This window comes from Peromyscus maniculatus, chromosome 13, assembly GCF_049852395.1.
Source record: "Peromyscus maniculatus bairdii isolate BWxNUB_F1_BW_parent chromosome 13, HU_Pman_BW_mat_3.1, whole genome shotgun sequence".
Lineage (NCBI taxonomy): Eukaryota > Metazoa > Chordata > Mammalia > Rodentia > Cricetidae > Peromyscus > Peromyscus maniculatus.
The window spans coordinates 42281667-42294707 of NC_134864.1; the positions used below are offsets into that span (position 1 = coordinate 42281667).

Sequence of the window (13041 nt, forward strand, 5' to 3'; positions counted from 1 at the left end):
GGTTAAAGTTCAGGAAGAAATGCTTCCAGAGCAAGCCCTGACAAACACTAAGCACACCAGAGTACTAGAGAGGCTACCAATGACCCCCAGGGTTCCTATAGGGATCTAATAACAGTATGAAGCTCAGTGACAGAGTAGTTACCTAGCATGCATGAGGTCCTGAATCCAACCCCAACACGACAAATAATCACAGTAAGAAATAAGAGGCTGTGAAACATAAAATACTTAAAAATTCAAATGCTATTGTACAAATTAAAATCTTCTACAGGAGCTGGTCGTGGTGGCCCACACCTTTAATCCCAGCACTAGGGAGGCAGAGGCAAGTGGATCTCTGTGAGTTTGAGGCCAGCCTGGTCTACCAAGTGAGTTCCAGGACAGCCAGGGCTGTTACACAGAGAAAGTTTGTCTCGAGAAACTAAAAAAAGGAAAAAAAAAAAAAATCTTATACAGAAATCAGAATATTGATAGACAGAAGTAAAGCCCAATTCTGTTATGTTTCTCTCTAGTTATTTGTTTGGAATGAGGCTAACTCCAGGTTGGAATTAGTAATCACAAAACATATTAATAACCAGAGGCTAGGGAGAGGGCTCAGTGGTTAAGGGTACTTGTTACTCTTGCAGAGGACCCACATTTGGTTCCCAGCACCCACATGGCGGCCTACAACCATATGTAACTCTGGTTCCAGAGACCCCATACCCTGTTTGGTCTCCACAGGCACCAGGCACACATGTGAGGTACACAGACATACATGTAAACAAAACACTTGAACACAGAACATAAAAATTAAGTTTAAAACATACTAAATAATCAATCCATATGCAAACTGAAAAACCACCCAAATACATGTTAGGATAACATCATATATGGTACTTTAGATATGTACTTAGATAGGTAATTTCAAAAAAACAGCAGCATTGATTTCTCATATACTAAGTCAGTGGAGAGTTCTGCTTCCATTTTCTGAAAGGAAACTAAAGCAACTGGGATGGAATAGCTGGACCTGGGCCACCCAGTCACCTGCCTGACAGGGTGATGCTCTTGTGCTGTGGCACGCCACCTGACTCTATTCCTGCACACGGAGGGCAAGATCACCTAATTCAAGGTAATCTTTTTCGTTCGCCCGACACTCTGCAGGTCACCCCTATGTGGATGGATACTTTAAAGGCAATTAATCATTCTGCTCGCTATACCAAAAATAAGGCTTTCTGGGTACCCTTTCTCTTTATTTCCTTAGCATGACAGATCTGCATGACCTGTGTTACACATCAAGCTAAAGCGCTCCCCACCCCACCCCACCCCCCATACAGGGACAGCATGGCAGATGCTTGGCAATGGGTACTAACTGCTACTGCAGCATCAACCAGGAAGAGATAAATAACATGAAAGTGAAGCCCGAGGAAGTTTACCCTAGAGCAAGTTACGATAACAATTCTTTCTAGGCTGCATTTCACCAGAGAGGAAGCTAAAAACTGCCCAAGGAACACGTATGTTTTAAATGAAACTAGAGCAATTGATGATACATGGGATATACTGAACGGCAGCAGGTGAGAGTCTGTAGTCTAGGAAGAAAACATGTTCGAGGGAAGGGATGCAACCAGACAACTAACAAGCAAGGGGAAGAAAAGCCCGCACTCCTTCTGCGTACCCTCCTGCGGCACTCATTTCGGAAAGATAAGAGCAGCTCTTGCAAATGACATTGGCAGAAGGGCAGGACCATCTGCTTCAAACACGAGGCATCCTGAGACCACGGGCGGGGAACTGAGCTAAGCCGGCCTTCTGAAGTACCGAGGAGACCTCGGTTCTGTGAGAAGTGTCACTTAAAAGGCACTTAATTTCTCAGAAGTGCCATCTTAACAAGTACCAGTTTGGCATGCTCTTCTGAACTCTTCTCTGTAGTCCCAGAGGAAGGAGGTGTCTCCCAGCAGTCTTAAGAGGGACACCCATGCATGCAAGAGGGGTTCTTAATTCCCCGGCAGGCAGTCTAAGCGGCCAAAGGCTCCCACTCTGAACGAACGCTTCTTAGTGCAGTGCTCAATTTGAAAGATGAACGTCCCTGATCAGATTAATAATTCAGCATCCTATAGCATCACTCTGTGTCAGCCAGAAATAGGGCAAGAAGAAATGAGTTTTAAATGCAGCAGGAAGGATTAGTATAATGACAAGAATATTTTAGTGGGGATGCATGGTAAGAAAGTAACTGCTAGAGGAGGAATTCAAGTTACCGTGAGATGAAGGAACCTCTTCCTTATAAACTCTAAAATACACGTTTTCTTCCCAAATTTTATAATACACACAGCAAATGACGTTTTATTATATGTCTGCATCCTGAGAAAGGGTTAAACATAAGACACTATATGTGCTATAAATTGATTCCTAACGTAACAGTTTTGTCTACCCTCAATCTACTACTGTCTGTAGACGTCATTCTCTGAGCCAGGTAACAGTGAAACTATCAGTCTGCTAACGTCATCCATGCAGACAGGAAAAAAACCTCCAAAGGTGTTTTTTTCAATTCCTTCATTCTTTAGATCTAAAATCAGTAATCTGCTATTGAGCTCAATTTCTCTATATCACAATTTCACTTATCTCTTTATCACAGCTCAAAACAGTTCCATGAACACAAGTATAATCGATACACATAAAGTGGCCAATCAGTCATCTGGCAGATTCCTACTCAGCCAAAAGAGAAGATTCCTATAAGCCGTCTACATGGGGCCCGCCCACTGCATCAGGGAACGAGATTTTCCTACACATTATTCCCAAGCTCTTACAAGAACTGCAGGGAGATGCCAGACTTCTTCAGGTTACAAATTATAACATCCAGTTGATCTTGGCTGAAGGGGCTGCTGAGGTCAGTGAACACTTCAATATGCTTCTTCCCAAACTTCTTTCCTCTAAAAGACAGAGTGATCACAGTAAGAAGTCATTCTCTGAGGGCCAGTGACATGGTTCAGCAGGTAAAGACAACTGCCCTGCAAACCTGCAACCTGAGTTCAATCACCAGAACTCACACAGGGTGGAGAAAAGAACTAACTCCATGAAGTTGTCCTCTTGCCTCCACACATGTGCTAAAACATGCATGCATACACACACACACACACACACACACACACACACACACACACGCAGAAAAGGGTGATTTTCATTGTTTTTTGTTCTTGTTTTTCCTAAACAAGGATTCTCTGGCTGTCTTGGAACTTGTTCTGTAGACAAGGCTGGCCTCGAACTCATAGAGATCTGCCTGCCTCTGCCTCCTGAGTGCTGGGGAAAAAAAAAAGGGATTTTTAAAGAAAGGATTCTCCTGAATTTTTTTCTAGAGTTAAAATACACTTGGTCATTGAGCAGAGAGGCTGAGGACTGAATCTAGATATACTGATGTGTGATTAGTCTCAAAGTCCACATACTCTTAATGCTCAGTTGAGTTCCTATTAAATACATAATCAACTTCATATAGTTCACACTGGGCTCAGCATTACAAAACACAATATTCTTGTGTCCCTAGCTCTGATTCCTAGCACCGTGATTTAAAACAATCCTTTCCAACCAGCACAGCTTCCCAAAGTAAACGAGGGCTCCCAGCTGTCAGAAGGCATCAGCCTGCACCTTCACTTTCCAAATGTCTTGCCGGGGAACTAAACATGGGATGGATTAGCTGCAGGATTTTGCAGAGGATTCAGACTGAGATAAAATGATACAGATTCAGGCCTGGGATGTCAGCACAAAACGGCTTTTCCTAACAACGCATCCATATGTGTTCACGGGCACACACTTTTCAAGATACAGTAATTGAGCAAATAATGGGTCAGGGCGCTGACTACAGTTACTCTGCACAGCATACATAATTACTATGGATTATAGCACTTAGTACTTTTTAAAAATTTGGGGCAATTAGTTTAAGTCAAATAGGAAAACGAAAAGATGCCAAATGCGTATTTCTCCCAGAGAAACTCCCACCAAACGTGGTCCTTTGTTTTAAACTTTCAAAAACTAAGATGGTTAGCACTGACTTCTGTCAACTATTCTTTCTGCCAGACTAGCATGCCACTTGGTTAACAAGAGACCACACAGGATACTCAACACATCAACCCATGCTTTTCACAGGTGAGACACTCACATGGTTTCTCGCTGAATCAAATCCATGCACACAATCAGGGCGTCCAGGACTCGGCTAGTTAAGGATAGAAACAGCGCCTATGCTCCCTTCATCCCACAGACATTGCAGTTTCTCCCAGCAAAGCCCACACTACTGACAACCGTAGACAGTGGATGACCTGCAAAGGCTCGCCCCTGCGCCCCTCTTCCAGATCTTATTTCTGCTTTCTATCAACGCATACATTCTGACAAGTAGTGTGAAAAAGAAAAGAAACACAAGAGGTTTAATGCATATTCATTTAACGGTACCTAGAACCCCTATTCAGTAATCACAATCCATTCTTCAATGCAAAGCAAGACATAACGCATCATTTGCAAGTCACTCCAAACACAGCAGCACCTCCCAGTGGTCAACAACGGTACTAATTGTTTAGAAAAATACTGAGTACGTTAAAATTAGGTCCCCAACTGCGTGCGTGCGTGCGTGCGTGCGTGCCTGTGTGCCTGCGTTTTGAGACAGGGTTTCATTTCATGGCGAATCTCGATTGTCAACTTGACACACCTGGGTGGGCAAACGTCAACGGAAGAACTGTCTCCATCAGACTGGCCTGTTGACGTGACTGGGGGACATTTCCTTAACTACCGAGGGGCATAGGTGAGCGCAGACCACTGTGGGTGGTGCCATCTCTGGGCAGGTGAGCCTGGGCTGTGTTAAGTCGGGTCCCTGAACACGAGCCTGGGGGAGAAAGCCAGTGAGCAGTGTTCCTCTGCTGGTCTGTGCTTCAAGCTCCTGCTTGGGTTCTTGCACTGGCTTCCTTCTTCCATCCTGGACTACAACCTGTAAGCTAAAGTACACCCTTTCCTCCCTACTTAATTGTAATCAGTGTCTGACCACACCAACAGAGAAGACAACTCTATGGAAGACATGAGAAATCTCAGCAGGAATATCAACCTGATTTTTTTTGGCATAAAAACATCCTTCATCCAGAAGAGCAGAGAAAGTTAGCGCTATACTCTCCTGAATATATCTTTCTCTCCTCTGTGGTGGTTTGAATGGAAATGGCCCCCAGAGGTTCACAGGGAGTAACTTTATTTGAAAGGGTTGGGAAGGCGTGGCCTTGTTGGAGGAAGTATGTCACTGGGGGTGGGGCTTTGCAGTTTCCGATGCTCAAGCCAGGCCCAGGGCTGCTCTCTCTTCCTGCGGCCTGTGGGGTGTAGGGCTCTTAGCGACTCCAGCACCATGTCTGCCTGCACGCTGCCATGCTCCCCATCTTGAAGATAATGGACTGAACCTCGAAACTGTAAGCCAGCCCCAGTTAAATGTTTTCCTTATAAGAGTTGCCGTAGTCATGTTATCTCTTCACAGCAACAGAACTCTAAGACAAGCTCCAAACATGCTGATAAGCAGCACCATCACGCCCTCCCCTCAGTCAATACATGCATATATTCCCTAGACTTCCCCCTTCCTATACTTCCCAACCTCTCAGTATCACAAGGCAAAGAAAGGGTAAGAGACTAGAAGACTGAAGCTGGGCATTAATTACTTAATTAACTAACTCCATATTAATTACACACCCTCTTTTTCTCAGAGGAAAATATGTCCAGATGTTCAGATCCGAGACTCTGAAAGAGCCTCACCAAACTGGGTTGTGAATTTCCAGGTAAAGAGAAATTTGTCTTCTTGGGCAAAAAAGAAAGAAAAAAGAAAAAAAAAAAGGATACAGTCAGCTTGTCGAGAGCCCAGTTGGATTTTGCTTCCGATGTCTTCCAGCAAATCAAAATCTGGTAGCATCAGGTGTCTGTGCACGGTGATGTTCTGATACTGGTCCTCGCCAGCAAGGGCGTTATCCGTTCTGTCTGTGCCAAAGAGGACTAAAGCAATCTCATCCTTGCTCTCGGAAAATACCTAGGACAGAATATCCAAAGGTTGAAGACTGTATTCAAGCAGCCTGGAAGGAAGAGGACACCTAAGCTTCAGGGAGCAGGAAGATCACACCCCCTTAGGCAGGTCCTCAGGGCCACCAGATACCAGACTAAATCAACATGGGACTTACTGGCAATGACAATTGGGCTCTAAGCAGACTCTTTCTTTCTCATTTTTAAAGATCATTTTATTATTATACGTAGATGGGTGTTTTGCCTGTGTGTATGTCTGTTCATGTTTGTGCCTGGTACCCCAGAAAGAGTATGGCTCAGCCAGAACTAGAGTTACAGATGGTTGTGAACCACCACGTGGGTGCTGGGAATGGATCCCAGGTCCTCTGGAAGCGCAGCAAGGGCTCTTAACCTCTGAGCCATCTCTCCGGCCCCTAAGCAGATATTTCATTATCTACAAGCCTTACTTTTCACCTCAGCACAAATAAGCGTGCACGCTTCTTTCTCTTTCTGCTCTCGGCTTTATGCCAGATGTGACCAGCAGTGTCCAGTTCCTGCCTCCTTCACTGCCACAGACCCAAGGGCTCTAGCCTGGAACTGTGAGCTCTCATAGACCCTTTCTTCTCTAAGTCATGTTTCATTAGGTTTTTGTTGGTTTTTTTCTTTATGCCAGCAATAGAAGTTAAACCAGGAGAGCTGTTTCTAAGGCAGGGTCTTTTCCTGTAGCCCAGGCTGGCTTGAAACTTGTTGTGTGGCCCATGCAGACCTCAAATGCCTCAGCCTTCTGAGAGCTGAGATTACAAGCGTACACCACCATGCCCAGGTTACAGAATCACTTTACTCAAAAAAGTGACTCTAGCCGGGCGTGGTGGCGCACGCCTTTAATCCCAGCACTCGGGAGGCAGAGGCAGGCGGATCTTTGTGAGTTCGAGGCCAGCCTGGGCTACCAAGTGAGCTCCAGGAAAGGCGCAAAGCTACACAGAGAAACCCTGTCTCGAAAAAAACCAAAAAAAAAAAAAAAAGTGACTCTACCTGAGAGGGATTCTTACTTTCTTACTTTGTACACAGGGCACTGAAGCATTATGTTAGAAGTCTCCACGACAGCCACCATCTATTCCTTTTCTCCCTACATTTGCAGGCTACTTCTTATTAGAAGAGTCTAATTCCTTCTCCATCTTTAGTTGTGAGCTGGCCTTAACGACTTAATAGTAAATACAAAACAACACAAAGGCATTCTGGGACTTCTAAAGCCAAACCGTAACAAGCACACAGGCGGGGCCTCTGGGAACTATTTCCTCTTAAAATATCCCTTAGAAGTAGCTGTTACCTTGTGAGACTCCTAAACTCTGTGAAAAGACTATACGTAAAGGGTCTCTGATGGGCAAACCCCAACCGAGTTCACGGCTGCCATAGAGCATCACCATCCAGCTCTGTGAGTTGCCATCTTTGGACATCCACACCAAGGGAGCCTTCGGATAACTCCAGCTCCAGCCCCGACCCGGGTGTAATTGTCTAAGAGGCTTCAAGGGAAAAACACCTACCAAAAAACGGTAGCTCACACCTCTCATCCCATCAATTGGGAGGCAGACATGAGAATTGAGAGTTCCAGGCCAGCCTGGGCTACCGGGAAAGATCCTGTCTCAATTTAAAAAAAAAAAAAAAGAGGGCTTAATGGCTAATATTGTCAACTTGGCATGAGATACAAATCTCTGGGCATGGCTGTGGGAGATTATTTAGATTAGGTTAGCCTGTAGGGATTATCTAGATTAACTGAGGCGGGAAGGACCCACCCTTACTGTGAGGGACCCTGTACCATATGTTAGAGCCCTGCGCTGAACAAGGCGAGAGGGAGCTGAACACTAACCTTTGCCTCCCTCCGTTCCCTAACTGCAGATGCAACGTGCCCAACGGCCTCAAGCTCCTACAGCCATGACTTCCCTGCCATGACTGCCTGGGCCCTGTGCAGCAAAATAACTCCTTCTACGTTTAAGTTGCTTTGTCGAGTGTTTTTGTTCGGCGACAAGCAACTAACGGGAAGGGGGTTGGGAAAGAGCCCGAACTGGGCCTGCCTCATCATCCTAAAGCCACCGACTGTGAGCAAGGACTTCTTTCTGAAGTCGCTAAGATGCTACGTTTTGGGGGGTTAGTTTGGTATGCACTGAAGAATAACGGGGCTAGGCTCAAACACACTGAAGGGCTTGCTTGAGCTCCCGGGGTCAACAAATGACATGGGAAAGCAAGGATTCAGATGCAAGCCGCCGCCGCCGCCGCCGGGCCCCGGGGACTGTTCTTTGAAACATTCCATAGCGCCTTCTGCTTTTGCCTACAACTGTTGTATCTAGAGAAGGGGTCAGATCAGGAAAGGCAAACGCGATCAGGCTTGAGTAGATGTAAGAAAGCCCTCCAGATCCTGCAAAACCCAGGCTGGAAATACCGAGGAGGCCGGCGTCTTCTGTTAGGAACGGAAGGCAATGAGGGTTCTGTAAAACAGGGGTTCCAAGCTTTTTTTTTTTTTTTTTTCCAGAGCTGAGGACGGAACCCGGGGCCTTGCACTTGCTAGGCAAGCGCTCTACCACTCAGCTAAATCCCCAGCCCCTTTAACAAGCTTAAGGTTAATCTGAAACTTACCTGTCGTTGGACAAACATAGTCATCACTTTCTTCGCTTGTTCAAATGGGGATTCTTCACCAGGGAAGGAGTTACCCATGGCAACCCCCACGTCCATACACAGCACAACAGCCGCCTAGAAACAAGTCCCAAAAAAGTACCCAAGGGAAGGAAAAAAAAAAAAGAAGTTATTAGCAAAGATTCTGAAATGCGTCCCCATACTGGTATTTAGAAGAGGAATGATAAAGGAAGGAGGCATGGGCTACAGACAGAATGCACGTAAGACATTTAAAGTTCCACTCTGGAGAACCTGCGGATAGTCCTAACATTCCCTAACAGCAAGCTAGATGGAGGAGTCAATCACGTGAGTAATGAAGCTACAGTCATAAGCAACAGCACCGGCCATTAAATAGCAATCGTATCCTGGGGACTCTCTAGAATTTCTTTTCCTGCTGCTGTGATAAACCACCCCAACAAAAGTAACTTCGGGGAGTTATTTTATTTTAGCTCACAGTTCCCAGTGACAGTTCATCACAGTGAGGGAGTCAAGGCATCAGCTGGTCAAACTACATCCAGTCGAGAGGGCACAATGAATGCACACAAACTAGCGTCTGGTTTGCTTTTTCCACAACCTAGAGACCAGAGAATGGCCGTGCCCATAGTTAAGATGGGTCTTTCCACATCAATTACCATAATAAAGACCATCCCCGCCAGAGGCAGGCCCAAAGGCCCCTCTCACCCTGCGATTCTACAGTCTGTGGAGTTGATGATTAGTATTATCACAGGGACTAAGGAAATGAAACAAACTAAATGCAAAATGGACACATGTGAAACTATGTATTTTGCATACAAAATTTATTCATATATAAACTTTAAAAGACCTGAACTAATAACTCATAATCTTTTTTTTAAGATTTATTTATTATATATATATACATATATATATATATATATATATATATATATATATATATATATATATATATATAGTATTCTGCATATATTCCTGCAGTCCAGAAGAGGGCACCAGATCTCATTATAGATGGTTGTGAGCCACCATGTGGTGCTGGGAATTGAACTCAGGACCTTTGGATGAGCAGCCAGTGCTTTTCACCTCTGAGCCATCTCTCCAGCCCATAACTCATAATCTTAAAGTAAACTATAGATTTGAGTCAACAAAGTGATACAGCTTCAACATTCTATCCTCGAAAACATGTTAAGATATAACAACACCATAATGTATTCAAGGAAGAAAATGAAGGGTCTTTTGGTGGAAAAAAAAAATCCTAGATTAACAATCCAGAGACCCAGGTTCTAGTCCCATCTCCACCAGTTAATCAGCTCTGACTCCATGGGAATGTCACTTAAGCTCACTGTTAATTCAGTCACACATAAAACTGCCAGACTACGTGAGGTGTAAGGCTGTTTCCAGAATTTAACAGTCTTGACTCTAGCAGTCTCATCTCTGTTGTATGCTGATCAGAAAAACTGTGAGCAATTCTGGGCATCCTATCTTATAAGAGAAAGATTTAAAAGTGACCAATGAAGAAGGCGCTCTTTTCTGAGTCAGGGACCACCTGTCTCCAGAGGTGTTTGCAAAACCTCGATGAGCTCCTACACTAGGGAGTTGACTCCTAAATTTGACTTTTACAACACACAAAGGAAACACTATTTTCTCTTTGTTCATAAAGAATGGAACCACATGATGCGGTCATATTAACAGATTTCAGAAGCAATGACAATTTATTTGGGGACAAGCAGTAATAAACTACAGAGAACCTTTGAGAGGAATTCAATTTACACCCCACAGGGATTCCCTCAGCATAAAAAAAAAAAATCTTGTTTTAAGAAGAATCACAAAATATGCTGGCTGTGTTTACCTAATATATGTCCACAAAACCTACTTTTAAATTCGCAAACACTAAAGGACCAGAAGTCTTTTGTCAAGAATTAGAGATTCAGAAAAAAACATCAAAGAGTTTCACAGTATGAAAATTCTGGTCCAGAAGAATGGTCTGTGATACTTTTAAATTCTTTTCTGGAAGCCGTAAGAAAACCAGGGCAGAGAGACTGGGAAGAGTATAGCAACTCTTTCCTGCACTGAAGCAATATAACCTGCCAGAATCTTATTGGAAGTACATCTGCCACAAATAAGCCCTTCATGAGAGCTACAAAGTTTTCAGCAACTGAAAGAACCAAGGAGAAGAGCAACATCATTATGAGTTCACAATGAGTTCATAATTTAATCAAAATTTCCCAAATGGGGGTGGAGGAAAACAGATCGGTTAACCCCTATCTTGTCTGCCTGTATGAAATGAATGGGTAAGTAGAATGAAGGAATCGCAATTATATTTCTCTCTGGTGATCAAAATATCACTTTAAAGCTCACTGTAATTTCCTTTATTAACCTAGGAAGCCAGGGGTCATAGATTCCTTGCAATGCAGAGGATTTTTTTTTTTTCAGGGCTCTGAAAATGGTTTGGGTTCACATCCGTATTTTACCACCTATGGAAAGGGTGACCATGTTCTAATCACTTCAATTCTTTGTGCCTTGGTTCTCCTACTTACAAGCGAAGGACAATAATGTTCATCTCAGGGGTTGGTGTGAAGATTTAATGAAATGGGAATCCAAGGCTTAGTTCCGTGCTTCACACAGTAAGCTTTCAATAAATTCGAGATACTAAATTATTAGGAAGGTAATAATATGACGCTCTACTTTGAGTTATTTTATTCACAGAATCCCCATCTCAAGCTTTACAAGCCTGTCACGTAGGGGACGATCCTGGATAACTTATACAATTCCTATATAGATTTTCAAGACCCCAGGTTCAGAGGCGGTAAGGGGCGCCCGCGTTAGCAGGTGGAGCGCATAGAAAGTGGAAGGGAGGAAGCTAGGGAGGGAGGGAGGATGAGGAGCCCGTGAGGCCGGAGGGAGGCTAACGGGGGCGTGGAGGTGGACAAGGCTCAAATGCAGAACCCCAAACCCCAAGCTTTTCGCTTTCGGGCATCCATCCTTCAGTGCTGGCACAGCGGCGACCCCAAGTTCCTGCTACCGAACCACCCTCTGAAGATCCCAGGCTTGGGTCAGGCGCAAAGCCCAGCTCTCAGTACCTTATTAGAGGACCACGCCATGTTGCTGGCCTACGGGCGGTTTGGTTATTTTTCTTCCGGACAGAAACCTACAGTGGTGGCAACTCAGTTCCAGGCGACTCACCCGCCTACACTTCCGGCTCTGCGTGCAAGAGCGCGGGGAAAAGCCTGCCCCTGGGCTGTGAGCATGCGTACAATTCTCTCCCCGCCTCCCTCGGTAAGGCTTTGTTGTCTTTGAGCTGCTGAAAACGCTAGATCTGGGCTCGCTCTTGTCATCAAGCCTCACGACCCCAGTCCGACTCCAGGAACCCACTTGGTGGAGAGAAAGAACCAGCTCCCACAAGTTGTCCTCTGACCTCCACGTGTCCCACACATCACAATAAATAAATAAATAGTAAGAAGTAAATAAAGGAGCCTAGAGAGATGGCTCAGCGGTTAATCAATTCCCAGCACCCACACGGTGGTTCAAAGCCATCTGTAATGAAATTTGGTGCCCTCTTTTGATGTGCAGGCATACATGAAGAGCACTCACATTTTTAAAGAAAGAAAGAGAGAGAGAGAGAGAGAGAGAGAGAGAGAGAGAGAGAGAGAGAGGGAGGGAGGGAGGGAGGGAGGGAGGGAGGGAGGGAGGGAGGGAGGGAGGGAGGGAGAGAGAGAGAGAGGGAGAGAGAGAGAGAGAGAAAGAAGAAAGAAAGAAAGAAAGAAAGAAAGAAAGGAAGGAAGGAAGGAAGGAAGGAAGGAAGGAAGGAAGGAAGGAAGGAAGGAAGGAAGGAAGAAAGGAAGAAAGAAAGAGAAAAGAAAGTAAATAAGCGGCTGGAGGAAATTTGTCACGGGTTAAGAAAGTACTAGTGGGGGCTGGAGAGATGGCTTAGAGGTTAAGAGCACTGACTGCTCTTCCAGAGGTCCTGAGTTCAATTCCCAGCAACCAGATGATGGCTCACAACCATCTGTAATGAGATCTGGTGCCCTCTTCTGTGTACATAATAAGAGAAAGAGAAAGAGAGAAAGAAAGAGAAAGAAAGAAAGAACTAGTCTTGCAAGGATGAGTCGTTCAGGTCCCAGTATCCACATCAGGCAGTTCAAAACTCCAGTTCCATGCAGTCTGATGCCCTCTTCTGGCCTCCACAAGCACCTGCACTTAGATGCACATACCCACATACAGATGCATGCATACAAAATTTTTAAGACTAAAAATGAATAAATAATCGCTAGTACTGAGCTAATAGTGATCGCTCTGGCTAGCATTTTTGTATTGGCACTCTGGAGTTAGAGTCCCATGCCTAAGATGACCCAGAGAGTCACTTACCTCCTCTAAAGGCCTTCTAAACAGGATACTAAAGAAAGACTATACAGGCACAGTGAGTGGCCTTAGGACCAA

General features: G+C 44.7%; 1 protein-coding gene across 1 annotated transcript in view; it reads right to left on the reverse strand.

The window, feature by feature from the left end:
- The window catches only part of Xrcc5 (X-ray repair cross complementing 5), a 99124-nt gene extending 87299 nt beyond the window's left edge, over positions 1–11825 (reverse strand). The window contains exons 1-5 of the mRNA XM_006972228.4: positions 11685–11825; positions 8596–8709; positions 5815–5998; positions 4115–4163; positions 2772–2894 (exon numbers count right to left, since the gene is read on the reverse strand). Of these exons, the coding sequence (XP_006972290.1) occupies positions 2772–2894; positions 4115–4163; positions 5815–5998; positions 8596–8709; positions 11685–11705 (491 nt within the window). The 5' untranslated portion in view covers positions 11706–11825. The remainder of the gene's footprint in view (positions 1–2771; positions 2895–4114; positions 4164–5814; positions 5999–8595; positions 8710–11684) is intronic.
- Between the last annotated feature and the right edge of the window lie 1216 nt (positions 11826–13041).